The sequence below is a fragment of the Ailuropoda melanoleuca genome, chromosome 11, assembly GCF_002007445.2.
Source record: "Ailuropoda melanoleuca isolate Jingjing chromosome 11, ASM200744v2, whole genome shotgun sequence".
NCBI lineage: Eukaryota > Metazoa > Chordata > Mammalia > Carnivora > Ursidae > Ailuropoda > Ailuropoda melanoleuca.
In genome coordinates this window covers 101151876-101179044 of record NC_048228.1, presented here as the reverse complement: position 1 = coordinate 101179044, position 27169 = coordinate 101151876, and the positions used below count along the sequence as shown (strand labels likewise).

General features: G+C 43.1%; 1 protein-coding gene across 1 annotated transcript in view; it reads right to left on the bottom strand.

Annotated features, from left to right (window-relative positions):
• The window catches only part of BOD1L1 (biorientation of chromosomes in cell division 1 like 1), a 57844-nt gene that overhangs the window by 30247 nt on the left and 428 nt on the right, over positions 1-27169 (bottom strand). Inside the window, exons 2-11 of the mRNA XM_034670969.1 lie at positions 27047-27169; positions 21005-21129; positions 17035-17225; positions 15702-16316; positions 14974-15123; positions 12480-12646; positions 11056-11167; positions 10284-10422; positions 9199-9271; positions 881-6995 (exon numbers count right to left, since the gene is read on the bottom strand). Of these exons, the coding sequence (XP_034526860.1) occupies positions 881-6995; positions 9199-9271; positions 10284-10422; positions 11056-11167; positions 12480-12646; positions 14974-15123; positions 15702-16316; positions 17035-17225; positions 21005-21129; positions 27047-27169 (7810 nt within the window). The remainder of the gene's footprint in view (positions 1-880; positions 6996-9198; positions 9272-10283; positions 10423-11055; positions 11168-12479; positions 12647-14973; positions 15124-15701; positions 16317-17034; positions 17226-21004; positions 21130-27046) is intronic.

The following is a 27169-nucleotide window of genomic DNA, read 5'->3' as shown; positions in this document are numbered from 1 at the left end:
CCATGACATCCCTCTGAGTTCTCACAGCATCTAAGCACCTGCCACCAGAGTGTCACCGCCTACTTAAAATACAAGGCTGGATTCACAGCTGCTCCCCATTCTGAATCGTTACCTTTGCTTTCCCAGAGCCTAGCACAGTAGTAGCTGGCACAGTGTCCCAAGTTGGATGGCATAGTGAATGACTGAGCCCAAAGCTCAATTTGAAAATTGTTAAGTATTTCTAGCAAGATCGACACTCTGAAATCTGCCAGGAGGGAACATGTTTCTTTTCTCTTTTAAACCAATTCCAAAGCAGAAACTCGTTTTACCTGAACAAAAAACTCAGTTAAGAAATAATGTGCTCCCCTGATTATAAGTAGCCAGTCTAACTGAAATGACACATACCGTAGGTCAATATAACATTAGATGAGAGGAATGGAGTTTGTTGTTGCACTATTATCCCCATTTTATATAATAGGAAACTGAAGCTCAGAGGTAACTTTTTTCCTAGGGGCCCCAGGTACCATGCAAGTTATTTAAACACTCAGAACCCATTTCCTCATTTGTAAAAATGAGGGTGATAAAAATAACACTCATTTCACAGGGCTGTTGTAAGGCAGTGTTCAATTTGACTGACACAAAACCCAAGGAGCAAAGGTTTAGCAACTTGCACATGGCTAGCTGACTTCCTGTCTCCCAGCTTCTTGCCTCTGCTCTCCTGGCACACGAGAAACAGGTCTAAGGTTTTCAGTTTTTACCCGTTTCTAAGCTCACCCTTCCCATTTGAGAAGTTATTTTGTGACATTCGGGAACCAAAATCAGCTTCTGGAAGACTCTTCAATGTATTCTACAAGAAACATCGTTGTAAAATGCTAAAATGTGCAATTAGAGAGATTCTCACCTATGTCATGCGAATTTTCTTCAGGAGGAACGGTGACCTTGAGGTCTCCTTCCTCCTGGGATGGTTTCCTCATGCAATTACCATCTCCTGCTTTCTCACTGGACCCTTGAACCAGCCGTCTGCCATTGTGATCACTCTTTATAGTCAAGCCCTGCTCATAGTTTGGAGCCGATAGAGCTCGATCGTGGGCAGCTGGAAGGACTGGCACGTAGGAAGGGCCAATTTCGGATTCTCGGCCATTAATACATTCAGCGCTGGTGATGTTCATGGGGGCCGTGGGCCAGGACTGCTCAGGGGAGGACGGCTCTGCTGAAGCGTCTCTGGCAGGTGGCAGGTCATCGGCTTTCTTAGCACCGGGGCTTACTGAGGGCAAGCAGCGGATCCCGAGGGAGGGGTCCCCAGCCGTCGGCCCGGCCGTTTGCTCTGGTCCCGTCAGATCCTCGGGCGAGTCCGCTCCCCTCCGCACACTCCTCCTTGCCCAACAGGTGCTGTGCCCTGCGGTAGCCGCCTCCCGACTCCCCTGTCCTCTCTGAACAGAGCTCAGCCACACACTCTCTGCCGCATTTACGAGGCGCAATTCGCCCTCACTCTGTCTCTTCCCTGCCAGCGGCAACTCGCGGGGAGGGTCCTTGCCGCGCCCCTCCTCCGGTGCTCGCGCAGCACCTGGCTGGCCGCTCGCAGCAGAGGGCGCACTGCCTGCCGCCCCGTGGCGCCCCTCCTCGGGGCCCGCAGCTCTGCCCCCTACCAGCGGCCCAGGGCACGATCGGCTGTTCACGGCCATCAGGCTGGGCCTCGGGGCCTCGCCCTTGCTCATCCTGGCGGCCGACCGGTGCTCTTTCACGTCCGCATTGCTCGCAGTCTGCGGGTTCTCCTCCTGCCTGTCGAGGCCGCCTGGCGCCAGCACGCACTCCGCGGTGCTGGTGGAGATGATGGCGGCGTCGCTCGGGTCCTCCATCCTTGGCGCGCCGGGCGGCTCATCGTCCTGTGGGACAGCGCCCATCATGACGGCCTCGCGGCCTTCGGAGGTGCTCGTGGAAATCATGGCGGTGTCGCTGACCTCCTCTGCTCGCGCAGCCGAAGGCTGGACGTCCTCCCGAGGAGCGGCGCTGGACACGGGGCCCTCGCAATCTTCTCCTGAGCTGGTGGAGATGATGGCGCTCCCGTCTTTCTCTTCCAGGACGGTGGCGGGTCGCGCCTGTTCACTTTCTGCGAGGACGCCAGAAATGGAAGCCTCACACTCCTCGGCTATGCTGGTGGAAATGAGCGCGCACTCGTCTTTCTCCTCCTTGCTGGTTGATGCAAGAGGGCTCTCGACTGCTGTGGGTGCGCTGGGCATGGGCCCCTCGAAATCGTCGGTGCTCACCAAGCCGGGGCCCTGAGCGCTTTCTTCCACGGTGGCCACGGGCTGCTGACTTTCCGCACACGTGACGGTCATGGCACTGGAAATGGGCACTTCGCACTCCACCCCTATGCTCGTGGAAATCATGGCACACTCATCCTTCTCTTCATTTCTCAGAGCAGGGACTTGGCTCTCATCTCCTGACACTGCACTGGGCATGGGGGCCTCAAATTCCTCCATTTTTATTCTGGTGCCTTCCATATTTTCTGTGGTTCTCAGCCCGCTTGAATGACCTTCTTCCACCCCCGTAACTGTGCTTAACTGAGTGTAGTCATGTGTGGTACTGGTGGAAATCATCAAGCCTTTGCCTGGACTTTTACTCCCAGATAAACAAGTCTGGTTGGTAACACTGTCACTAGCCATAGTGGCCATAAGGCCATCACATTCTTCATTGTCCACTGAGGTGATGATACCTTCATCTTCTTTTCCGCTGGGCGATGTGTGACCAGCTTCACATTCTGGGACTGCCCTGGACATAAGTACCTCATAACTGCCCCCCACCAAGCCAGTGGAAATTGTGGTATCATCAACTTTTTCTTTTCTGGTGAGCAAACTGTCACTCTGACCTGAAGCTGCACTAGTCATGGGACCCTCACAACCTCCGGGAAGTGGTGCCACTTCACCCTTCCCTGACGCTGCACTGGTCACACTGCTTTCTACGATCCCTTTTGCACTGGAGCAGATCTCCATATGTTTCATGCTCTTCTCGGCACCACTCATGCTGTCAACATTGCTCTCATTGGCATTGGTGACGGTGGCTCCGGCCTCAGCTCCCACGTGCCCTGCTGCAGTACCGATCTGACCATCACCTTCTTCAGCACTTCCACAAATTGACACCCCTTCGCTCTCCTCCTCTGTCCCAGTGCAAGTGGATGCGTGCCCGATTTCATTTCCCCTTCCAGTACTGGTCACCACCCCTTCACCTTCCTCATCCTCCTCTTTTGCACCGGTGCTGGTTACAATTCCTTCATCGTCACATGGCCCAGCAGCGACTGATGGAACGTTGGTGGCTTCTTTGGCTACTGTACTGTCCATTGCACTCTCTCCATTGTCTTCTGATTCAGAACTTAGAGCAAAGCCCTCGCTGCCATCTTCCGAACCCGTGCAGCTTGCTGGCCCCTCTCCATCTTCTTCTGTTATCCCTGTGCTGGTGACAGCACTTTCGCCTTCTGCCCCGTCATTCACAGCAGTGTCTCCTTCCTGGGGGGCACTGGTCCCTGGTGGCGTGTCATTACTGACTAGGGCCACGGCTGCACCTGTAACCACGTGCTCCTCCTGTCGCTTGGCGCCTGTCACTGAGCACATAACAGAGGTAGCGCTTCTCCTTTCTGTTCCAGTGCATGTCACAGTCCCCTCAGTTTCTTTTTTGGGGCCCATTCTCGTCAGATTTCTCTGGAATCCATCCACCTCTTCACTGCTTAAGGAGCCTTCCCTTATTTCTGTCCCGGCACTTGTCACCGCACCATCGCTTTCAACCTCACTAATAAAGGTAACCGTTCCTTCAGCCATTTCTGACTCTCTACGTGAAGAACCATCACATTTTTCTTCAGAGCCGGCACTGGTGACAGCATCATCTTTCTCTTCTGTCACACCACTGTTGACGTTGTCTTCAGCTGTAATTTCATGGGCAGTCACAGGGTCTACTGCCCTTTCTTCAGATTCAGCCATAGCACACTCTCCGCTCTCTCCCTCCTTGGTGCTCGTGAGGAAGGTTTCACTTTCAGCAAATCCTTCTGTGACAACACCTCCACCTTCTTCAGCTGCAGCAAAAACAGTGCATTTGCTGGCTTCTGCCCCAGTGTGAAGAGGATTATTTCCAGAGCATGCACCCGTTATGAAGCCTTCATCTGCCTCAATGCTCGTGCAGGGCACAGCCACCTCACCCTCTCCTGTTTCTGAGGAAGTGGTCGTGGCATCCCCTGCCTTTACTGTGTTTAGGGAAACACTTTTGTCCTTTCCTGCAGTACTACTGGCAAAAGAAGTCTTTTCTGCTCTGCCAGACCCGGCTGTTGCATCAACAGTTTTTCCGCTCCTTTGCTGTAAAACTGAGGAAGCAGCGTTACTTCCAGCACTGGTGCCGACCTCACTCTTCTCCGTCCTTCCTTCTACCACAATTGATATGTTTTCCATTTCACTGGGGCCACTACTACATTTAAGTTCAACAGTCTCAGCATCTTTTTCTGTACTCATGCCTACCACCGGGTCAACAGTGATGCCATCCTTTTTGCCATTTTCTAGTACAGCTCTCGTTGTCTGCTTTGAACTGGACTCTGTGTTGAAGTCACTTTCTTTCCTGGCCATGTCCATCAGGCCGCCTTCTTTGTGAACATTCTCATTTTCCGTATTCATGTCTGTTAACTTGCTACCAACAGGCACATTTACGTTTCCTTGTTTAGTATGCAGCACAGCGGTCTGGAAACCTTCTGGTATGTGTCTTCTGCTATCCATGCTTCCTTTTGCCAGCTTATCTACTGTGGAAACTGCCCCACTTTCTTTGCTGTCACTTGTCCTCAGGATTTCTGATTCCCTGACGGTCAAACTTTGGTTGGGAATATCAGAGCGCTCCACAAGGGAGGTGCTGGCTGTGCCACCTTCTAAAACAGCCCTTTTGTCAATCAAAGGACTTACATCTGCATCACGAGATTGTTTCTGAGGCGTCACAGTTACTGAACTTAAGGACGGTGAAGGATCTAAATTTGGGGAATGTTCACGACCAGCATCTCCTTGAGCAACATGTTCAGTGGGTCTGGCTATGTTTTTCACATTCTTTTGTGCCCTATCATTTTCTGATGGGGCTCGAGACAAGAGTCTGTGACTAGTTTCAGAGTCTATATTTGTTTCATGAGTTCCCTGTTGAATGGGTTCTTTCTCCCCAGGGTTCAGTTTAGACACAGCACTTTGGATATGAACTTTCTTGGTGAGGGCACCCTTATGGTCAGCGTGCTTTTCAGAATTACTAACAACTCCTGGTCCACGTCCTGATCTACAGGCTGGAGCTGCTGTTTTTGAATCTATTGTGGAAGTTCTTAATTCATCCTTTTGAACCATGACAGTGGTTTTTTGTTTCATAACATTTTCAGAGTCAATGTCTTGCTGAGAACTATTATTGCTGCCATCTTGGATTTTAGATACTTCAAATACATTTTCAACAGCTGGCTCAGAATCAATTTCCATTGGCTCTTGTTCAGGCATTAAAGTGGGATCACCACTCTTTTTTGGTTTCTGAAGAGAAGAACTATTGGGAGTGCTCAAGGAGTTTGCTGCTGATTTTTCTTCTCCTTTGGTCATTTCTTGGGATAAGCTTCCTCTTCGGTTTTCACACAACCTTCTACTTAATTTCTTTTCCATAACCGAACTATTCCCTCTGGCTTTTTCATAATTACTGTCAACTTCTTTACCATCCTTGTCGTCTGATTTATTTTCTTCCTTCTTTTTCACTTCCTTACTACCGTGCTTTAAGCTTCTGCTTTTGTGCCCATCTGATAACTTTCTCTCGGGTCTGGAGGAGCCTGAATCCTTGTCAGCCTTGTACTTCTCCTTTGCTAACGGTAACTTGGTTCTGTGACTAGAATCCTTCTGTGTACCATGTGCTGAGGAAGCGGCACTGTCCATTACAGCTTCAACACCAACTTCTTCAGAAGGTTTGTCTTCAACTTTAGACTTTCGCTGTCTATCTGGGTCGAACTCTTCAGTGTTCTTCTCCTTATCTGGTTTTGGAGTGGCCGCCTGTTTTGGGATACTTTCTTGTAATTCCGTTTCAGCTACTTTTAACTGTTTGCCTTGACTTTTTGGTTTGGACTTTAACATAAGTTTCTCTTCTAGAAAACTCTTTGTTCTTCGCTTCTCCTTGTGAACCACCTCTTCTGGTTTTGAATTACTGTCTAAATTAGTTGAGTCTGTATCACACTTATCCTCTGAATAACTTTCACTTCTTCTCTGTATTGTAATTCCATGTTGCTTGGAACTCAGGGAGTCTTTCTGAATTTTAGAATCACTTGATCTTCTTGATTTGTGCTCTGCCTTAGTCTTCTCAGCTGATATGTGCCTGTCTTTTTTGTTGTTTTCTTTACGAACATTCTCATCTGTTTTTATAATATATTCAGAGACTGGCTTTCCATCTTTGCCTAAAATTGATAATTTCCTTTCATTTTTATGTTTACTTTTTCGTTCAGTTTTATCATCTGAAGAAAGTTTTGTTTGTTGACTTTGCTTCTGAATATTTTCATCCACTTTTAAACCTTTCTCCAAAGAGTGAAGCTCAGTCTCATCACCTGTTTTATGCAGACAGTCACCTTTGTATTTATGTTTTGTAGACAACTTGTCTTCTGACAGAGTCTTCTCTTTTTCAGGCTTCTCTTTGGAGGATTTCGCCTCTTTCTTAGGTAGGCTTTTCACATGTGGTGTTTCAGAATCATCTTTTTTTAGATGTTTTTCATTTTTAAGTGTGCTTTTCTGTTTCTGAGGCTCTTCTGTGCCAATTTCTGACCGTTCTGCTTGCCTTTTCCCATCTCTCATATCAGGCTCTTCCTGTGCCCCTTCCACCACAACAGGGGTAGATGTGCGTCTTTTATGTTCTCTTTCTATTTTGGAATCATTTTTGTTTTCATCAGCTGGATGCAAAGACTCTGAAAGTCTCCGGGCAGGTTTACTTGGTTCACTTTTTGCATGAACATGCTTCAAATCCTTTGAAGAAGACACCTTTTCCTTTTCACAATGCTGTAAGAAAATAAAAGTTAAAATATGAGCAATACTAAAATCAATTTTTATTTTCAAACTTAACATTTGGGTACACTGAATATACTGAATGCAGTCGTGTGTCACATGTTACTTAATCTCAGCCAGCAGCCTGTGGTAGGTACTGGTGACCTCATTTTATGTACCAGTAAATTGAAGCTTAGCGTGACTCTAGAACCTGAGACCCAGGCAACAAGGTGAGAGGATTTCATTCTCTGTTGAGGACTCTTCCCACTACATCACAGATGTCTGTGCAGAGACTAGTTATTTCTCCTGAGACCTGTCCATGCACTTGGGAGGCCTTTAACTCCAAGCTGTTAAAGCTCATAATACCCAGTAGCCCTTAATAAATATAAGCTGCATGAATGACAATCTGATGTTCTTTTTAGTCCCAAAGCATAATAACTGATGAAGACAATTTATAAAGTTTATACTGAAATAAAGGTTTCCTACATTTTAACTTAGGAGCCTGAATTATTTATGGAAACCTCATGAATCCAGGCTACTTATAGGACATTCTACTTAGGAAGTTTCAAATGCACACAATAACTCACCATAATAGTAACCATATCACATATAAATCATGCCTATATTTATGTATCCAAAGGAAGACACTGATGGACCAGCACATCTGATCCTTCCCCCCTGCCCCACAGTATGGCAGTGAGATTATTAATATTAATGAATGAATGCTGACCAAACACACTTTAGTATAGTCTCACTGACTATCCCCTGTAATTACTCTTATTCCAATAATGGGCTGAAGTTCTCAGAAAGATCTCTGTGTCTCTGGATCAGTTAATCACTCCACCTTCTTACAATTTAACACAAAGATTAATCCAATTCTACTAACTCGGGGAGTAGGACATGGCGAAATTCTAAAAAACACTTTAAAATTAAATTCATCAAAGAAAGAACAGGGATTTTATCAACCTAATTTTACAGTAAGTTCCAACAAATTAATGTGAATAAAATATTATGAAATAATTTTTCAAAGAAATTCAGCACAGAATAAAGTTAAATATTTTAAAATATGCTATTAAAACATCAGGATATACTCATAAATATGCCTCTAAATTCTGAATAAAGAAATCAAGATTATTTATTGGCTATGATAATGACTAAATTATTAGTTTTCCCTTGGAAACGTTAACACAGTTTGGGTATGGGGTGCCTGGCTGGCTCAGTTGGTAGAGCATGCAACTCTTGATCTCAGGGTCATGAGTTCGAGCCCGAGGTTGGGTATGGAGCTTACTAAAAAAAAAAAAGAAAAAAAGTTTGGCCTCAGAATTATAAATATGACAGGGTAAATAAGGATTTAAACCCAGTGAAAACAAAAGTTTATCCCAAGAAAATAATCCAAACAGGGGAAAGAAATGTATTCACTGAACATATTTTTACTATTTAAATTGATCAGATCTTAGAAGTAATTTAAGTGCTCAACTCTAAGGAAATGCTAAAATTATGGTATGTCTATTCAATACAACACTGTGTAATCATTAAATATTATAACTAGAAGCTTATTAGAAGCTAATTAGAATTAGAAATTATTAGGAAATAATTTTGGAAGATTATATCCACTCTACAAAATTCTGTTCATTTGTGGATGAGGAATCCAAGAGAATGAAATGGATGGTCTGCTATGGCAGAGGGATTTTAGCCCCCTCCCCCCCTTTTTAGAGAGATTTTATTTATTTATTTGAAAAAGAGAGAGGGAGGGAGAATGAGCAGGGGGAGGGGCAGAGGGAGAAGCAGACTCCCCGCTGAGCAGGGAGCCCGATGTGGGGCTTGATCCCAGGACCCCAAGATCATGACCCGAGCCAAAGGCAGATGTTTAATCAACTGAGCCACCCAGGTGCCTCCCCACCTCCCTTTCTTTCTCATTATCATTACTGGCAATTCTGTTATTGCCAATATAAGAAATAGGGGTAGGGGGCTGGGGAATGCGGGAAAGGAAAGTAGAAAAAAGTAGCTGTTACCTGGATAAAAGAGGACATGAATCAACTGGTCAAAAAAGAGGAATTCAGGCCATAATAGGGTGGGGGTTCAAGAATGCTGAAGGTGAGGGATTTTTTATTTAACTTGCAAAAGATCAAATTGCATTTCTAAGTGTTACTCCAAAGGACTGAATGGTCTGTATCTAACAAAAGAGCATTTAAAATGGGTTTTATCAATTAAGACACACCTCACTTGTCTTGAGAGTTTCTTTGGAATCTTCTTCAGATTGCGGTTTCTTTTTAGAACTCTCTTCAACAACCCTGAGTGGGAGGAAAGAGTCATACGTGAACTTTATTTGAATCAAATATAAGAATTTCTCAGGAAGGTTAAAAAAAAAAAAAACAAAACCTTAGCTTCCCTTTATTATAAACACTTGATCCATAAATGATACATCAATTTAACTCCTATCTTATTCAACAGAAGCAAACATAATCCCGAATGTGACACAGACTTACTCTTGGTGCTGAAGTAAAGTATACTTGAATAAAAATTCCTGATTTGTTGCTTGAAGATGAATATTTTATGGGCTACAATTAGATTTTGAAAGTCTTACCATCTTTTGAGTAAACAGGGTAGTTGTATTTATTCAGATCAAAAGGAATGAGGTACAATAAGAAAAGAGAGCAGACTCCTCTCACTGAGTCTGCAAATTATTGACTGATTCAGCTACCTTGAAGTCTGTGACAAATGTCCATAATTGCATGCTTATTATAGCCCATGGCTCCAAGGACTTCAGAGCCACTTTCAGAGTCTCTTTAGCTTTCTAATTCTTACAGAATTAACTATGATAATGCAATGATAAGTAAAAATTTGGTTCAGCCCTCTGGTTTATGGGTAGATGCATGAGAGCTGTTGAAGAGAATGCCTAGCACACCTGGAAAATGGATGCAGTCATTGTAAATAAGAGGTTATTGAATGTCCTCAGTGGAGACACTTCTTGATTGTTCTAGAGGGTTCAGAAACTCTCTGAAATTCTAGAAACAACTGTGTTTATGCATGTGCATTTTTCTGGGGAGAGTCCAAAACTGTCAGATTATGAAAAAGTTCTGGGGACCCCCCCCAACCAAAAATGATTAAGATACACTACTTTGAAATACAGTTATTAACACAATGAATTATGCTATGAGAAGTGAAACCCTACGGTTTTCATAAACATGTGATAATGACACACAAGTTCAAGGTATAGCTCTTTACCGTCCCCGTCGATGCCTCTCTTCTGAAAGCATGCTGGGGGAATGTTACAATGGGAATGCTGCCAGATAAAATACGTACCTCGAATCTTTCTTTCTTTTTTTGCTTAAGGCTACTTTTTTCTCTAAAACTTTCCGTTCTTTAAGGACTTCTTTAATTCTGGGGGTTTTAGGTTCCACACTCTTAGTTGATGATTCTTCTAAGTCTACACTATTTTTGCCTAGGAAAGAAACAATAAGTTGTATTTCAGAACAGAATTTATAAACAGTGTAATATTTCTTTTTCATTAAGATTTTCTTATCACTGTAAAAATGGTAGATGGCTTTAATATCCTTAAGTTGTGCTGGAATAAAAATATTTTAGATGGAGGAGTCTTACCTTTTTTATTTCAAATGCATATATATGTGTGTATGTTTTTTTGTATATTACACAGGATTGGTGCCCAGAGAAGTTCAGTTTTGTTCAATGAAATATTCCAGATAAACATCTGACACTTTAGTTAACATAAGGCATTGATTAATTCTACTAATATCACCAGCAAGGCTTGATTACTCATGGGTTAACAATTTATTTTCCAGTGATAATTCACTCCACAATCACTGGAAAACAAATTGCTAACATGTGAGTTGTATAAGCTGGCACCTGATAGAATGTTTAGACACATAAATATAATTAAAAAAGTGATCCAACACATCAGATTAAAAAGGAAATTTAAAAATAGATTAATTTTTAATACAGCAGTTTTTTGAGATGCAATTTAGATAGTTTTTATAATCATCTCATAATATGAATACCTAGAAAATAATGCAGTATATAAGATAGTTTAAAATATTAAAGTTAACACCTCCTATACCTTGACTCTTAGCTTTCGAAGACTTTGACTTTTCAGCTTTCTGCTTTCGTTTTTCTTCAAGTTTCTCTCTATTAATTTGCCTTCTTAAAAGCCTCTCTTCTTTTTCTTTAGCCTAAAACCACAAAATATTCACAATTATCCTGACCGACTATCAGAAAAAGCAAAAACACTGAAAAAGAATGTTTGCCCTCAAATGATCTTATGAAATAATGGGCTTCACAAAAGTGCATATTCATTACACAATTTGGAAGCTACCAGAAGAATAAGGGACAGATGTGAAAATTTTCCATTACTCTTTCAGACTGCCATTAGTTTAAAAAGAATGGGAAGGTATCATTTTGGGAAATGGTGGTTTAATAAACCAGTTAGTTTAATTAAAAGGAGAGCTGTGAGGGTCACCTGGGTGGCTCAGTCAGTTAAGTATCCGACTCCTGATTTTGGCTCAGGTCATGATCTCATGGTTGTGAGACTGAGCCCCGTGTGGGGCTCTGCGCTGGGCATGAAGCCTGCTTAAGATTCTCTCTCGCTGTCTCCCTCTGCCCCCTGCCCCACTGCTCTCTCTCTCTCTCAAAAAAAAAAAAAAGATAGGTGTGAAAATATATATGAACATCAAGTATACACAGGCAAATCTCCGTAATTTGTAAGTTATCCTTAAAGGAGAAAGTTGTGTAGATATAAGAGACAGGCTAGTCCTACAACAAATACAACTTGCTGATTACGCTCTCAGGACCCAGGTTTTGAATGTGGGACTTCCCACATTCAATGTGGGGCTTCCCATCTAAAAAAACCAAGAATCCAGTCATTGTGGGGTACTCCCACCACCCCTTTCCCACTCAGAATTCAGTCTCAAAGTGCCAAAAACCCTAAGTATAGGCATAGCTCCAGAAGAAGCAAGTTTCTCAAGAGATAAGCCACTATCTGTTAGCATTTCTACTTCCTTCGAATAATTTTTCTGTGTAATAATATTTCCTCATTCTAAGATGTGCAATTCCATATTTTAATGTTTCCAAAACTGTAAGTCATCTTAAAACCGATGTACCCATACGATGAGGTGGCAATTTTTTTCTTTAAGGAGCTATTAATAATCCAAGGACACATCTTGTAACCAGAAAATATGCAGACTGCACACCCCTCTTCATATTACATTGATGGCTGTACATCTTCTTTGTATGGCTCGATCTACACTGGATTCAAACGCGTCCATACTGTGAACCATTCATTACTAAGTTTTCCCTGTTGATCATAATGACACAAACACCTATGTCCCATGTTTACGTCTGGTCTGCCTCTCTAAATGACAGGTTCCTGAAGGCAGAACCAATGTTGTCAGGCTGGTGTGCTGCCCAGTACCTTGCACACAGACTAGCCAAGTTTGTCAACCCAGCTGAACAGGTTAAAACAGCAGCAGATCGAGTGTGACTTACAATCGACTGGCGCCGCTGTTCCACAGTGAGCTCATCGTCAGAATCACTGTAATACTTCGAGTAAAGATACGGTTTGTGAACATAAGCGTGCCGCACACTTTTTGCTTTTCCTTCACTGGCATCACTGGTTTGAATTTTTGTTTTGTTCTGCTTGCTCTTCTCCTCATCTGGAAGAAAGCCAATAGAACAAGGAGTGCTTCTGTGAAGGACCAATAAAATCAACACTATGCTTGACCAACATCAAGGCAAAAACAGTACCATGTAGTTAAAGTGTATTTGTAGGTCCAATGGGAAATACCAGTATACAACAAATCAGAAATACAAATTTTTAAAGGCTATAATCCACATCTTAATTTATTTCTTACAATTAGCTTCTCACACATAAAGAAAGTGAAGAAAAACCAGATCTTATTGCCAGTTATGGTTCCTTGACAAATAGTTAATTCTCATTTGTATGTCAGTGGACTTGGCATGAATGTTCTACCACTGTAAAACTGAATAAATTTACTCGAAGCCACACTTTAAAGTGGGCTTGAGATTCTTTTTTTTAACTTGAGATTTAAATGATGCAAGAGTCAAGAGTCAATAACTGGCCCTACACCAAGTATATACTAAAACCCCTCTACCTTGGGGTGCCTGGGTGGCTCAGTCAGCTAAGCATCTGACTTTGGCTCAGGTCATGATCTCAGGGTCCTGGGATTAAGCCCCGAATTGGGCTCCCTTCTCATCGGGGAGTCTGCTTCTCTCTCTCCCTCTGCCCCTCCCCCTCCCTGCTCATGCTCTCTCTCTCAAATCAATAAGTAAAATCTTAAAAATAATTAATAAAAAACCTCTACCCTAGGAAGATGGGTATGTTGCCCCATGACACAGCAAGGAGAAAACTTGTAAACAAGGTTTTCATTTCCTACCACTTAGTACTCTCAAAATAATCACTTCTTACTGTTTGGATCTCATACATAGAAAACTTAGTCCTGTCCAGGAAAAAAACTTGGAAAGCCCCACAAAAGCACCTAGAATGAGAATTTTAGTTAGCTTCGGAAAGTGGGGTGCTCACAGGATGAGTGGCATTCATCCTACGTAAAGCCCACAGAACTGACCTCACGAGGAGGTACGAAAAGTGGTTTAGTGCTGATGTTGCTTTTTGAGCTGGTCGTCCTTGGGCTACTAAGAATGAAAAATGCAAGAAACTGAAAAATATATCCATGGAATTTTAAGCATCTACTTTTTCTCCTCTAGGATTTTCTCTCTAGAAAATCCAAAAGCCAACAGCAAATTTACAAGATGCTACTTACAAGTAGTTGCAAATATTTGATTTTTAGAAAAAGTCATAAGCAGAACTTAATCATGTGATACAGAGCAGCAGAAAATGTTGGTTAGAAGCCCGGACTCAGGTTTGAAATTGGCACTGGAGCTAAACAGCTGCGTGACCCTGGACTGGAGCCTTTCTCGTGGTGACTTTGTTTCCTCACTTGGACATACTTCCCAGGGTTGTTGTGAGGATTACAGAAGCTAGTACACAGAGCCGTGTGGTAACTTAACACAATGCCTGGAATACAGTAAGCGCTTAATAAGGGTTAGCTGAAAAACAAACTGTAAAGAGAAGTACGGTCTTGCTCTGGAAAAAAGCAAGACTGTGGTCTAGCTTCCGAGAGGTAATCTCTAAGCCTCTGGGATGTCGGACAGGTGTTCGTTTGCCTGGGGGTCTTGGGTCAAGCTAAATCATCTCACAGTATGATCTGGGTTGGGAGATGTGGGCCGTGGGTCCAGCCTGACCTTCAGAGGGGCTGGGGACTGAGATCAAACACTGTGTTTACATGATGGAGCCCCTACAAAAACTTTGGATATCGAGGCTTATGTGAGCTTTCCTGGTTGGCAATTAGCCATATATACTGTCTGACATCAATGGCAGGAAAGTAATGCTCTCCATGACTCCACAGGAAAAGGCCAACTGGAAGCTCCAGGTTTGGAACTTCCTTGGACTCCGGCCTATGCGCCTGTTCCCTTGGCTGATTTTAATGGGTGTCCCTCAGCTGTAGTAATAAACCATAACCATAAATTTTAAAGCTTTCAGTGAGTTCTGTGAGTCCTTCTAGAGAATTATCAAACCTAAGGGTGGGCTTGGGGACCCCAAATTTGCAACTGGTGTCAGAAGTAAGGGAAGTCTTGTGGACTGTGCTCCCTCAACATCACCCATACAAATCCACGGATACACAGACCCACACATACGGCACCTTCATATACCCTGTTTCATCTACACCTTCTAATAAACCTGAGGAATGGAGTTAAAAGATGGAGAACCAAGGCCTGTTGAGTAACTTACCAAGCTTGCTCAGACAGACAACCTTGGAGCTGGGACTCAGAAACAAATCTTCCAACTACAAAGTCCCATGCCCTTGCCACTATACCACACTGTCTTTCACGACATAGCCATCTGAATATACAAATAATGCTTGGCGGGAAGCTTACAGAGCCATTATTAAGTAAAATGTTTTACCATCTGATGTAATCTCTCCTTCTTCCATGCTATCAGACATTACAACTTCCTCCTCGGTGTCTTCTTCAAAAGAGGAAAGGTCACTGGTATGGACAGAGCTAACTGTGATGTCCGTAAGTCCATCCACATCAGAATCTATCAAAGAGCAATCTTCAAGAAGGAAATAAAACACGAAGATAAATCATGTTGTTACACGAACATATTCAGCACCCAATTCCTAAATTACATTTATAATTTTCTACATTAAGTACATGTCAAAGATCTTCAACTTTAGGAATAAAAACCTCTCAAAAAAAAAAAATCTCTCATCATTTGTAATCAGTATCAAGGTAGAGCTATTTGAAGAAAATACAAAGGCAAACTAGTATTCTGTAAAAATAACTACTAATTTATAATGTAAATGACATACACAAAAGCAAATGTTAAGAAAGTGAAATATTTACTAATATTTTAAAGATTAGGATATACAACTATGAATTAAGTTGCCTGGAATAATGTACGTGCACAAACTACAAGTTAAATTATAAGGTTCATAGCTTCTCTCTTCATTTACCTTGTGAGTTGGTACATTGGCATAGAAGATATACAAATGTTTATTCATTTTTTAGCAAAGGGGATATGAGTATCAAATAAAGTTATTAAAATCTGAAAGCAGATTTGACCCCCTTCCCTCCCATGGACATTTTCTGATGTGTACACAGTTGCAGATTTCGCAAGTTTTTATATACCTTCTTTTGTCCCTTCAACGGCTTTAGCTTTATTACTGTTCTTTTCTGAAGGGAGTTTTGAACATTCTACTTCTTTTTCCTTTGCCTGCTTTTCCTCTTTCACTTTTTGTAGGTCCTCACTCCTTTTTGAGTGATCAAATTTCTTTTCAGTCTTTTCCTTCTTATCTTTCTTTCTTTCTCCTTTGTCATTGCTCTCTGGCTTCTTTTCACCTTTGTCTGTTGATTTGTTTTTTTGGTCGCTGCTTTCCTGTTGAACATCCTTATTTAGCAGAACTGAACTACTGCTTTCTTTTGTATGATTTTTAATTTCTTCAACTGGACAAGGGATATCAGTAAATTCTTCAGACTTAGGGCTTGTCTCCTGTCCCTCCCCTGCAGAGTCGGGTATAGATTTTTCTTTATCGGCTATGTCCTCTGAAGTTCTCTCTTTCTCAGTACTAGCGTCAGTGCTTGGCTGAGAAGGGAGTTTTTTGGATACTCTCTCACTGGTCTTGGCATTTGAAGTTTCTGTTGAAGCCCTGGCTGCACTGGCTTCTTGGTTAAGAGAAGTTATGGTTTCCAAGATTGACATGGCATCATTGGCTACATTAGTGCTGGGTCCAGGAGCTGGGACACCTTCGAGGGAAAGACAAATGTTAGAAAAAATTTATGCAGGGGTGCCTGGGTGGCTCAGTCGGTTGAGTGGCTGACTCTTGATTTTGGCTCAGGTCATGATCTCAGGGTCCTGGGATTGAGCCCTGCGTGGGGCTCTGCACTTGGCGGGGAGTCTGCTTGAGGATTCTCTCCCTCTCCCTCTGCCTCTCCCTGTGCTCATGCATGTGCACTCCCTGTTTAAAATAAATAAATCTTAAAAAAAAAAAAAGGAAGAAAATATTTATGCAGACGGTAACCCCCTCTGCTGAATCAACGCTACAAGCCACAGTCATCGTCATAAGACACCTATGCTGTATGGACCATTCATATTCCTTTAGACTTTTGGATACCAGTGCTAATACCTAGCACCTTCTAAATTCTCTTCTGTTCTAATACTGAATCATAGGAAAGCCACCATGCAAATCTGAGAAGTCTAATTCTCTTTATTTTAGTTATTCCCTCTATTGAAACACACACATACACAAACACACCCAATACATTAGTAAAATGTCTATTATTTTGCATTAATATAAAGAAAGAAATGTTCTATCAGTTGAGGAATATAGGTGATATTTAAAATAAATATAATTTCACTAGAGTAGCCATGGACAGAGATGCTTTAAGGAACTACATATCCCTAACTTGATACTCAGTTCAAGAAGCAAAGCAATGGAACTGACCAAGAGTAAAAGCAAGGCACCTTGTGTAATGACGGAAGAGTCTGGTTTCTCATCATCCGGGGCTGTGCTGCCACTTGCTTCCTCTTTGTGATTTAGTGTGGCCAAAAACTCATGCACAGCTTTCTCCACTTGAGGTCTGAATGTGTGGTTGATCTTTGGATCCACAACCTGAGAAATAATTCGGTCAATACCAGACTCCAACATTCCTGATCTGAAACACAAGATAATTTTTACAGAAAGGTAAAAAACAATTTCATATTATTTGCATTAATTACTTTTAAGTAAAACTGTATCTATTACATATATGTTTAAGCTTAAATTGCCCCAATCCACTCATCTCAAAATATGGAAAGAATAGGCAGTGGGAAATACCACATTACAAGAAAGTTGGTATACTTTTTACCACTGGTATCACTAGTGGAAATACTAAAGCAGACAAAACAAAAACAAAACACCCTTAAAACTGGACACAATACACTACCTAGAGCCCACACTTACAGGTAATGTGTACCTTACTCCAACTTGGCAGGGCATACGGGAATAAATGATTTTTTAAACAGAAAAATGTAAGCCTTTTATAAGTATTAGGCTCCCCAGAAAAACTGAAGAACACATACAGAGTGTAATTTCATTAAACTTACAAAAAAAGAGAAAAAAAGAAAGAAGAACCTTTAGAAAAACAAAAACAAAACTTAAGACTTCTGGCTTTCTTTTTATTATCTTCCTGCTATAAAACCTGGTGATTTATTCATTCAACAATTATGTTACTGTCTTCTCCATAGCAGGCACCATGCTGTTCACTGGTCCATTACAATCAGACCTGGTCCCCAGCTGGCAGGAGAAACAGAGACAAACAATTAAAATACCAGATGGCAGGCACTATAACACACCATCTACTGTAGGGGAAAAGTGGAATAAAGAGTTATTAGATATGCTTAAGATAATTTGGGAATGCTTCACAAAGAGACGACATTTGCACTGAGCCTTGATTTCCACAGAAGTAAAGAGGAAGAAAGAGCTTAGAGAAATACACACAAGAGACAAGGGAGCAAAGGGGGCAACAAAGTCTGAAATGTGTGGAAAATCACAAAAGTGTGAGCAAAATAAGAGGACAAGGATTTTAAGAAATGTACCTGAAACTTGTTTCTTCCTAAAACAAAACAAAACAAACCACCCACGGAGCCAAAGGTCCCTGGATAGTGCTGCAAGAGCAGGGTGCTGGTCCCTTCCAGCTTCCAGGCCTCAGGCTCTCTCCGCAGGACGGGGGAGGCGTTCCTGCTTTTACATTACAATGCTATTTTTGAGTGCAGCTCAGTCTGGAGTAGAGGATGGATTTGATTTCCATTTGCTGAGGCACCTTGCAGCCTTGGATACTATAATTCTACTTATGTGGGCCATAGGGAAAAATGAGTCAACACCGCACAAAGTAGGTAACCTGCTTTTTAAAGTTCTAAGATTAAAAAAAAAAAATGCAAATCCTGCAAACATTGTTACATCTTAGAAGTGCCTTCAAAATGTAGCAGGTGGAAAAGAAAAGGACAAGTAATCTTAAAAATGTTTGAAGGCACAATATAAAGGCATTACATACAAAATAAAATCCACCACCCTAAAATTACTGCTGCGGCCTCTTTCTCTGCCTTTTTCTGGGTCCTCGTCTACTTCAGTCTAGTCCCCCACTGAGGTCAGCTCTGATCTTAAAGCGAAGGCCAATGCTAGGACCACACCGCTCTCAGTGGGCTTACTTGAGCGCGGTGTGCTCACAGCTGCCTCACCAGAGAAGCCACAGCCCTGTATCCATCCAAGGGCAAGGCCAAAATGCCAGCAGGTAGTATTTTCCTGATTAAAGCTACTTCCTTGTCTTCCTTTTAAATTGTTCCGTTAAGATCATCATTTAGAGCTATCTAGCATTTTAGATTTGTTGTTCAAATGAATGCACACAAGAATACTACTGAGTACTGAGTCAGAATATCAATGATTAAATTCATCAATTCAAAATTGCTGGTATTAGCCGGTTTTTGTTCTACAAAAATGGCAATTGGAGATGGTTCGAGCTAATGGTCAATTGAGTATTTCTCAATGTCTTTGTATGAAAAAACGTTTGAAACTGTATTTATAGGGGCTAGTCCCTCCCTACGATAGTAACTAAATACTGTAGTCTCTCTTTAAGGAAGCCTGAAAATGTTACAATCAGTAACATCTAACTTTACTAATGGAATTTAAATGAGAATATTTTATTTAAAATAACACAGCTAGAAGAAAATTTACAGATGTCCCAAGAACAGCAATGACTGAATTATCCAAGGGACACCTGTTTCCCCTGTTCTAAAATGTCTCTAGACGCCACTCCCCATCCCCCATGCTGCAGCAGTAACCGCCAGTAGTCACGGGAACCCCTTACCGATGGGGTACAGCAACCCCTCACCAAACAAGATTTCTGTGAAAATGTCTTATATTGGTGCCCTGAGAATTGTAAATGCTTGATTTCACAGGGGCAAGAAGAGAGTAAATGACCGCTTCCTTCCTTTCTAGGTTTTGTATGCTAAGGAGTAAACGCAACACCAGGAAATCTGCCTTCCACTCAGTCTCTCAACATGCGAAAAAAAGCACCTCCCCTCCCAACCCCACAAAAAACTCTATGTTCTCTATGTTTTTAAAGCAATGTAATCATTTGTGGAAAGGGTGAAGGCCCTCAGTAATCAGGAGTACTCTGGAGAAGTCGGTGGTGTGCCCCTGACATTGTCAGTAGGCTTGTCCCCCACCCTCCTCATTGTGGTGACTCTTCTCCCAGAAGCCTGGAGGTGAGCTCCCCCCAGGCCCGCACCCAGCAAACCTCTGCTGCCTCAGGTTTTCAGGAAAGGCTGACTTTTCCCATCAGCTCTTACTATGCAGACCTCCCTGGCATCTTTTGCTCTGTCCTGGGCTCTTTTACAGGTTCCTCAAACTTCCTCCAAAATGTAGACAACAAAGCAATTGCTAAATTTCCCTCTTCTCTTCTGGGGTAGGAGACAGTCTGAGCCCCCAGACTCCTGGTTTCCAGTATTACCTGGGGCTACACGGGTCTTTGAGTCAGGGCGGAAGTTCTGCCTGTGGGGCTTCCTGCAGGCAGAACTATCAATGGAGTACGCACACTATTAGGCTTGCGAGTTTCCCACAGGACAAGAGGGTATGAGAAGGTGGCAGGTAGAAGATGGATTTGTTTCACAGTTTAAAAGTCACGTTTCATCCTACAAGATGAGCTTGAACGTAAATATTTATCAAGAGAGGAAGACTAGGCACTCTTTAAATAACTTGGTCACCCCTTCGGCGGGGAGGGTGAAGCAGAGATACAGGGTCCAGGTCTTCTTGTCTTGGCAAATATTTATATTCAAGAACAAGATAGCATTGTAAATCTGTTTTTTTGGGAACACTTTCTTTCTTTTAAGGTCCCTCTAAACATTCTAACTCTTCTCATTCTCTTTATCTTACGTTTACCCAAAATTGGCTCTGACAGGTCCAAATACACTTTCCTTCTTTTTTTGGCCATCTCATCACTAAAAAGCAGAGTTAAAAGTCACAGTCAAGTGCAAAAAAGGGGGGGGGCTGTATTAGAAGATACAAGACACGGCCTCAATTCAGAGGCAATTATTTTAACTGCAGTGATCTAGAATGTCTTTTTATTTGTCAAAAAGGAATAAAAAGCCTGATCTTGTAGTTCAAGGAAACAGTTGTGAATGAACAGTACAGGATATTCTGGCACTTACTACCTATTAGTATTCTACCCTAGGGTTTGGTTTGGTTTTGTTAAGTCACAGTCATCCTCCTCCTTCAGGTAGTTCCCCAGGTCTACAGGAGAAATCAGACTGCTACAATATATGGGTAAATGTGCAGTGATTAGAGCCCGCCCTAGAATTACACCACATCACGTGAAGCGGCCAACCAAATCTGACAAAACATCAGACTTCCATGTAACACCTCTGCCTTCCACACAGCACACGGGCTGCTGAGACTTACTTGAGCACTTGCTGCCTAATATTGTTTCTTAGCTGGTTCTTATTGAGGTGGGGACTCCATGTATGAGTTGCCAAGTGGTTCGCAACAAAGTTGTCAACCCGTTGCCTCAGGTTCTGATAGGCAGGCTAGAGAGGAAAAAAGAAAACCACACAAATGTTAAAAATCTCCAATGTTATACAATATCAATATTTATAGCCTCAGGGATTTGAGTATCTTTAACAGTGTCAATGTGGTTTAGATTACAGTATCAATGTGGCAACTAAATTTCTCAGCTTATGACCATGCTGTTCAGGATAACTTAGACATTCAAATACTGCTTATTTTTAAGCCTCAGACACGATATTTGGAGATGGGAGGAACACAAAGAAGAAAGACATAACTCTTATTTGTAGAAAAGGGACTAGAAAATAAGACACAAATAAATTATTAGTGTTAGATGATTTGGAGCAAGGAAAGGGAGAGGAGCAGAGGAAGATGTCTCTGCTGATATCAGGGCATTTGAGTTGGACCTTCAAGGTTCCCCAACGCAGCTGGCGATCAGAAAGGTGGGCCTTGCACATATAGCCAACAACAGAAGCAAAGAGCAATGACTGAGAAAATGTGCGGGCAGGAGCATTTGGGGGCATCCAGTTTGTTTGAATAAAAGAATATAAAAAAGCAGGGATATGAGGTTGCAGACAGCTTGTGGCTGGGGGCCGGAGGGCTTTGGGTACCCATATAAGAAGTCTGGGATTATGGGGTTGAGAACAGGAACCCACTGCACATGAGCAGAGTGATATGTGATAGCTGAGTTTTCTGATGATTAAACTTCCGACAGTGATAGATAACTATCTGTCTATAGTTAGATAACTATCTCCAGCACAGACGATGTATAAAGAGACACAAAATACACTTAGGAAAGGATGCAGTAACTCCAGCGTTGAAGGTCTGTATTGGGGTGATAGAAATGGGCTGATAGGCATGGAACTAGGAGAAGTTACAAAGGGGCAACACTAGAACTGGGCATTAAATTTGATGTAAAGGAATGGTTCTCAACTGGGAGCAATTTTGCCCTACACTCCCACCCCAGGGGACATTAGATGATGTCTGGAGACATTTTTGGTTGTCACGACTCAGGGAGCTGCTACTGGCAACTTGTGGGTAGAGGGGAGGGATGCTGCTAGAGTGCAGAGGGGAACCCAGAACAACAAAGAACAACTACCCAGCTCAAAATGTCAACAGTGCTGAGGCTGAGAACCCCTAAGGTAAGGGAAGCAGGAGAGAGGACACAGATTACGTCACTTCTTAAAAGGACACTGCCTAGGAGTGTCTGACCACCCCAGGAGGGCTGGACACTCCATTCCTAGAGGCTGCCCCCCCAACTCATGTTCTATTTTACATGTGGCTTTTAATGTAGCTGAGTTTGAGCATCCCTGAATGACTTTCAGCGACACTGTACAGCTTCACCTTCTGCCATCTGCTGCTCTCTTTACCCTTCAAAGCTTACACTCCAGCAATGAGTTCTCATGCCTTTCAATCTTCTGTCCTTACCATTTCCTCTGTTTTCCATTTGGCAAACTTCTCACCTTCAGAGCTCAAGGGGGAGCTCTGTGATGTCATCCTGACACCCATAGTAGGCTCCCCTGGCCTTCCCCATGTTCCTTCTATGTATAACACTTTCCCAACATTTCTTGCACTGTACTGTATTGGGGGGGGGGTTTATCTCTCCACTGAATGGAAGTCTGTTCCTCCTACTCCCTTAATCTTTGCTTTCACATAACTTATCACACTGCTAGGCAGATAAGCCATTAAAAAGCAGTTTTAGATGAGATGGCTAGATAACTATCTCCAGCACAGATGATGTGTGAGGTCCACTCATCCCTCCCAATGTCCAGACTTTTGCTGATATCTATTTTCTATCCTACAAGAAACACTCACAATCATTTCTCACACCCCCCCCATTTACCCAAAATCAATGTAAACTAAAACTAATCCCCCCCCCGTGATTCTAAAACATAATTCTCTACAGTATCCCCAAATCTTGGAATCACTGGTCTCAATCACAGTGTATTTAGCCCTCTAGCGGCGCCATAGCAAGTTCCAATTTGAACAACAGGTCATTCTCCCTGTTGCCACATTCTCCTTCCAGTAAAAAGCCTAGTACTCCAGCAGTATTTTGGATTCCAGGGTTCCTCTGAGAAGCTCACTCTTCTCTTTTCCTTTCCAGTGCTCTGGTGGAAAGCCTCTCGGAGTCATCCTTGACTCTCCCCAGCTTCACACTGTCAGGCAAATTCTGTCAGCATTAGCATTAAAATACACTTGGAATCTGGCCAGTCCCACCCTCTTCACTACCGCTCTGGTCCAACGCACTCCTCATCTCCAGTCTAGATTTGCCACTATCTCCCTCCTTCTACTCCTGACCAACTGAAGTCTATTTTTCATAGAGCAGTTAGGGTAAATCTTCCAAAATTAGGGTAATCATATAATTTATTAACCAAACCACATCAGGACTGAAGGGGACACTGCTAATAATTACCTAAAGCCAACCCATCTAACATGGAAGTTGGATCATGCCCTTAGGCTCAAAACTTGCCAGTGGCTTCTCCCCTCCAATGAAAGCCCAATTCTTACAATGTCTTCCAAGGCCTGTCAGATCTGTGAAGCAGGGCAGGAGGGCCATTCCTATCTTACCTTCTATCACTTTCCCCCTCACCAGGTTCTGCCTCAGGCCTTCCAGACTGGCAACCGTCTCTACTGAGAGTCCTCAGCCCCACAGAGCTGGATGGCTTCTTCAGTTCCTTCAGTGATGGCTCAAGTCTTACCTTACTGAAATCTTCCTAGGACTGCTTACTGAAAAAAAATCAACAACCCTTCCCATCCTCACCCTGCTTTATTTCTTCCATAGAACCTATTACACATTATTTCCTGCCTGTTTCTTTCTGCTGGGATGCAAGTTCCGTAACAGCAGGGACGTTTCATTCACTGCTGTTATCCTGGCACCTAACACAGTGCCTGGTACATAATAAATATTTGTTGGCTGAATAAATTTATATGCTCTGTTTTTGATATTCCTTTCAAATCTAAAAAGAAAAAGACAGGCAATAATCACAGTGACCAGGAACCACTTGTAACTGAGAAAGTATCCAAAAGCTGGCCTTTATTACCTGGGGAGAAAGGTGTCACATTTATTTGGCTGGTGAGCTCCCTACCTGGGACAGAATGATGGGCCTCTCTTGATCTTCCCTCTCTTTACTCTCCAGGGTGACCACAGAGCAAAAGGGTCAGAACAGCTTTGTAACCTCTCGGTTTGCTCCAGGGATCTGGCAACTAGTAATCTACCACCGAGGAGCCTCAGCTTTAGTTAGATCTTGGCATGTCTTTGGGTAGGAGGGCTGATTTGGTCTGCTATGGTCAGATCCCTGTCTTGGTTAAGGACCATCAATGACCCCAGGACAGTCTGGAGGGTTTTATGGTCCTCTGGAGCGGCGGCAGACTTTGGTACTCCTCATCTTGCTTTAAACACACTGGGCTGGATGACAGTTTTGCTCTTGGAAAGCACCTGATAGGTATCGAATGTCTTGACTCTTAAATATGCATGTGACTGACAATCGTATAGAGTATATCCTGCAGGTTAGAGTTTGACACAAGGCAGGTCAGCCTTCAGGGTTCAATGATCAAAAGCACCACACCATAAGTGGTCTCAACTATAAGGCGGTCTCACACCTGAGACTCAACAGTTCTATTAAAGTGATGCTTCTCTGCATGAGGGGATCTCAGGGTCTACGCCAGTCCCTCATCACACTGGGAGGATGGTAAGCTGTACCAAAGAAAACCTTGGCTTCTGTATGTTTTCTGAGACTTTCAAACTTAAGTCTTTTTTTTTTTAATAAGAGAAGGGAGTATAAAATGCTATAAAATAAGAGTAAATACTTTGAATTAAATTAAAATCTACATAATTGTTTGTAAAGCTAAGGAAGAGGAAGAGGGAGGCAGTCACAGGGGAGAGAAGCAAGATAACCAGAAACAGCAGGCACAGAGGCAGAAAGACAAGAGAAAAAGAGAGGGGGACAGGCATTAGAAGTGAAGAAAGAGAGAGAAAGGACATGAGGGGTGAGGAAAGAATTTCCACCATTCCCAGGCATCCTCTTCCGCCAGGGAAGGGGTATCATTTCAGTTCTACTCTTCTCCAGTTTCAAACATTAAAACAGGGGAACTTATTCTGGGGCGGCTGAACTCCTTGAAACTATGCATAAGGTTGAGCCACATGTAATTGCCTATAGTCGACCATTTCTGAATTATAAAAACTGCATTTTAATATGTATATGTGCGTTTTTCTTGGGAGACAGTCCTAGCTTCATTAGATTGTCAAGCAACTGTGCTTCCTTCCTTCCCCCCAATAAAGGTGTTCAGACTCCACTCTGAGAGGATCTGGCAGGGACATTACTGACACGCAACAATAACATTTAGTGGGGAAGAAAAAGGTGAGCCTTAGATATTGTAGTGCCTCCTTGAGCATATTTAAGTTTCCAATGTGGGTACACAAGGGTAACACACAGATCAGTAAGTTTCTGAGAACAGTAAAGTGAGATCTCTACTTGCTGGATACAAATAACCAGCTTTGTTTGGGTAACATCTACCTGGATTTGTCTAATCTCCCATTGGAAAAAAAAAAGAGGGCAATAGGGATTATTTTCAAAATGATGGCTGTGCATATTTCCCAAAACAAAGTGAGGAAACGATAGACTTCCTACATAGAAAAACATTCCCAAGTATACTGAATTCTCTGTGGTGTAAAAACCCCAACACTGTGATCAGGTGCATTCTACTCCTGGTCTACAAGGTGGACCAGAGTCCTTATAAGAGAAGATGTTCCCAGATTGTCCAGAGGGTCTTCCCAGAGGAGACAGCCGAATTGTGTGCAGTTCTCATCAAATCCTGGTGAACTCTGAGTCACAAGGAAGAATCTGTGGAAGCTGCAAACACCCCTTTCTGAAGAAATGAGGTTCCTCAAAAAAGCTGAATGTGCTGGGAAAACCCTCACTCCATCAAAACTCCAATCTGATGGACCCAACCAGATGGAGCCCAACCCCCCAATTTTCCAATTATTTCCTTCAAGATTTTCCATAATTCCAGACTCCGTTTTCCAACTGTCTCACTGATTGCTCTTTCCTGGTGGTCTCTGCTCATTCTTTGCAGAACCAGCTAAGTGTATCCATTCCTGCTATCACCCCTTTCACTCTGACATTTGGTACAAAATCTTTCCCCTTCCAGCCCCTAACTCTTTGCATGCAAGGAAGCACTTTGCTGACCTTTCCCCCTCTTCCCGTTATTCTCCAGAATTCACCCTTCTTTCCTGTCCTTTTTCCCCTTTAATACCTGCCGTCGCCTCTCCTTTCACCCTTGTCACTTCAGAGAAATGACTTGACCTGACCTACCTTAATCAGGCAGTCATTGGTGGAAACAAGAGTCCCGATCTCCCTAAGCCACCTTTTCGCTGTCCAGGTCTGCCTCCTTATCTTTGAACCCCCCCCAGTGTCCAGCAAGGCACACTGCAAATAAGTTGATTCATTATCACTTAAAATTTTTTCCAAAGGACAAAGACATGACTCTTACCGCCCAGAAATCTTCAAGAGAGAACGCAAAAATAACTTGGATACAAAGTGAGACGCGAAAAAAAATTATCCGAGATGAAAGCCCTGTAAGCGTTAGTGTTTCAGACTAGTCTCCCTGAGAACAATGATTTAGTGTTGTTCACCACTATATTCCACGCGCGTAAGCAGTGCCTGCACGTAGAAGGCGATTAACATTAGACGGTTAAACGAACGAAAGGATCGGCGAATGAATGAACGCACCAAGCCTTGCACAGCGGCTGGTGCCCAGCAGCCGCTCAAAGAGGAAGCGGCGGCACAGCGAACCTGGGGAGAGGCGCGCTCAGGAGGAGCCCCAGCTGGGGAAGTCAAAGCGCAGCCTGCCGATGGACGAATGCGGGAGAGTGCCCAAGAAGACGGCCCTCGGGGTCCTCCCCGTCGCCCGCACACCCTGCAGCCCCCGCGCGCCCCGAACCTTGGTGTCCACGTCGGCCAGGCAGTCCCTGCGGAACTGGTCGAAGAGCCCCTGGCTCTTGAGGTGGTTCACGATCATGGCCACGAGCTGCGGGTCTCCGGCGCCGGCCCCCGCGCCGGCCCG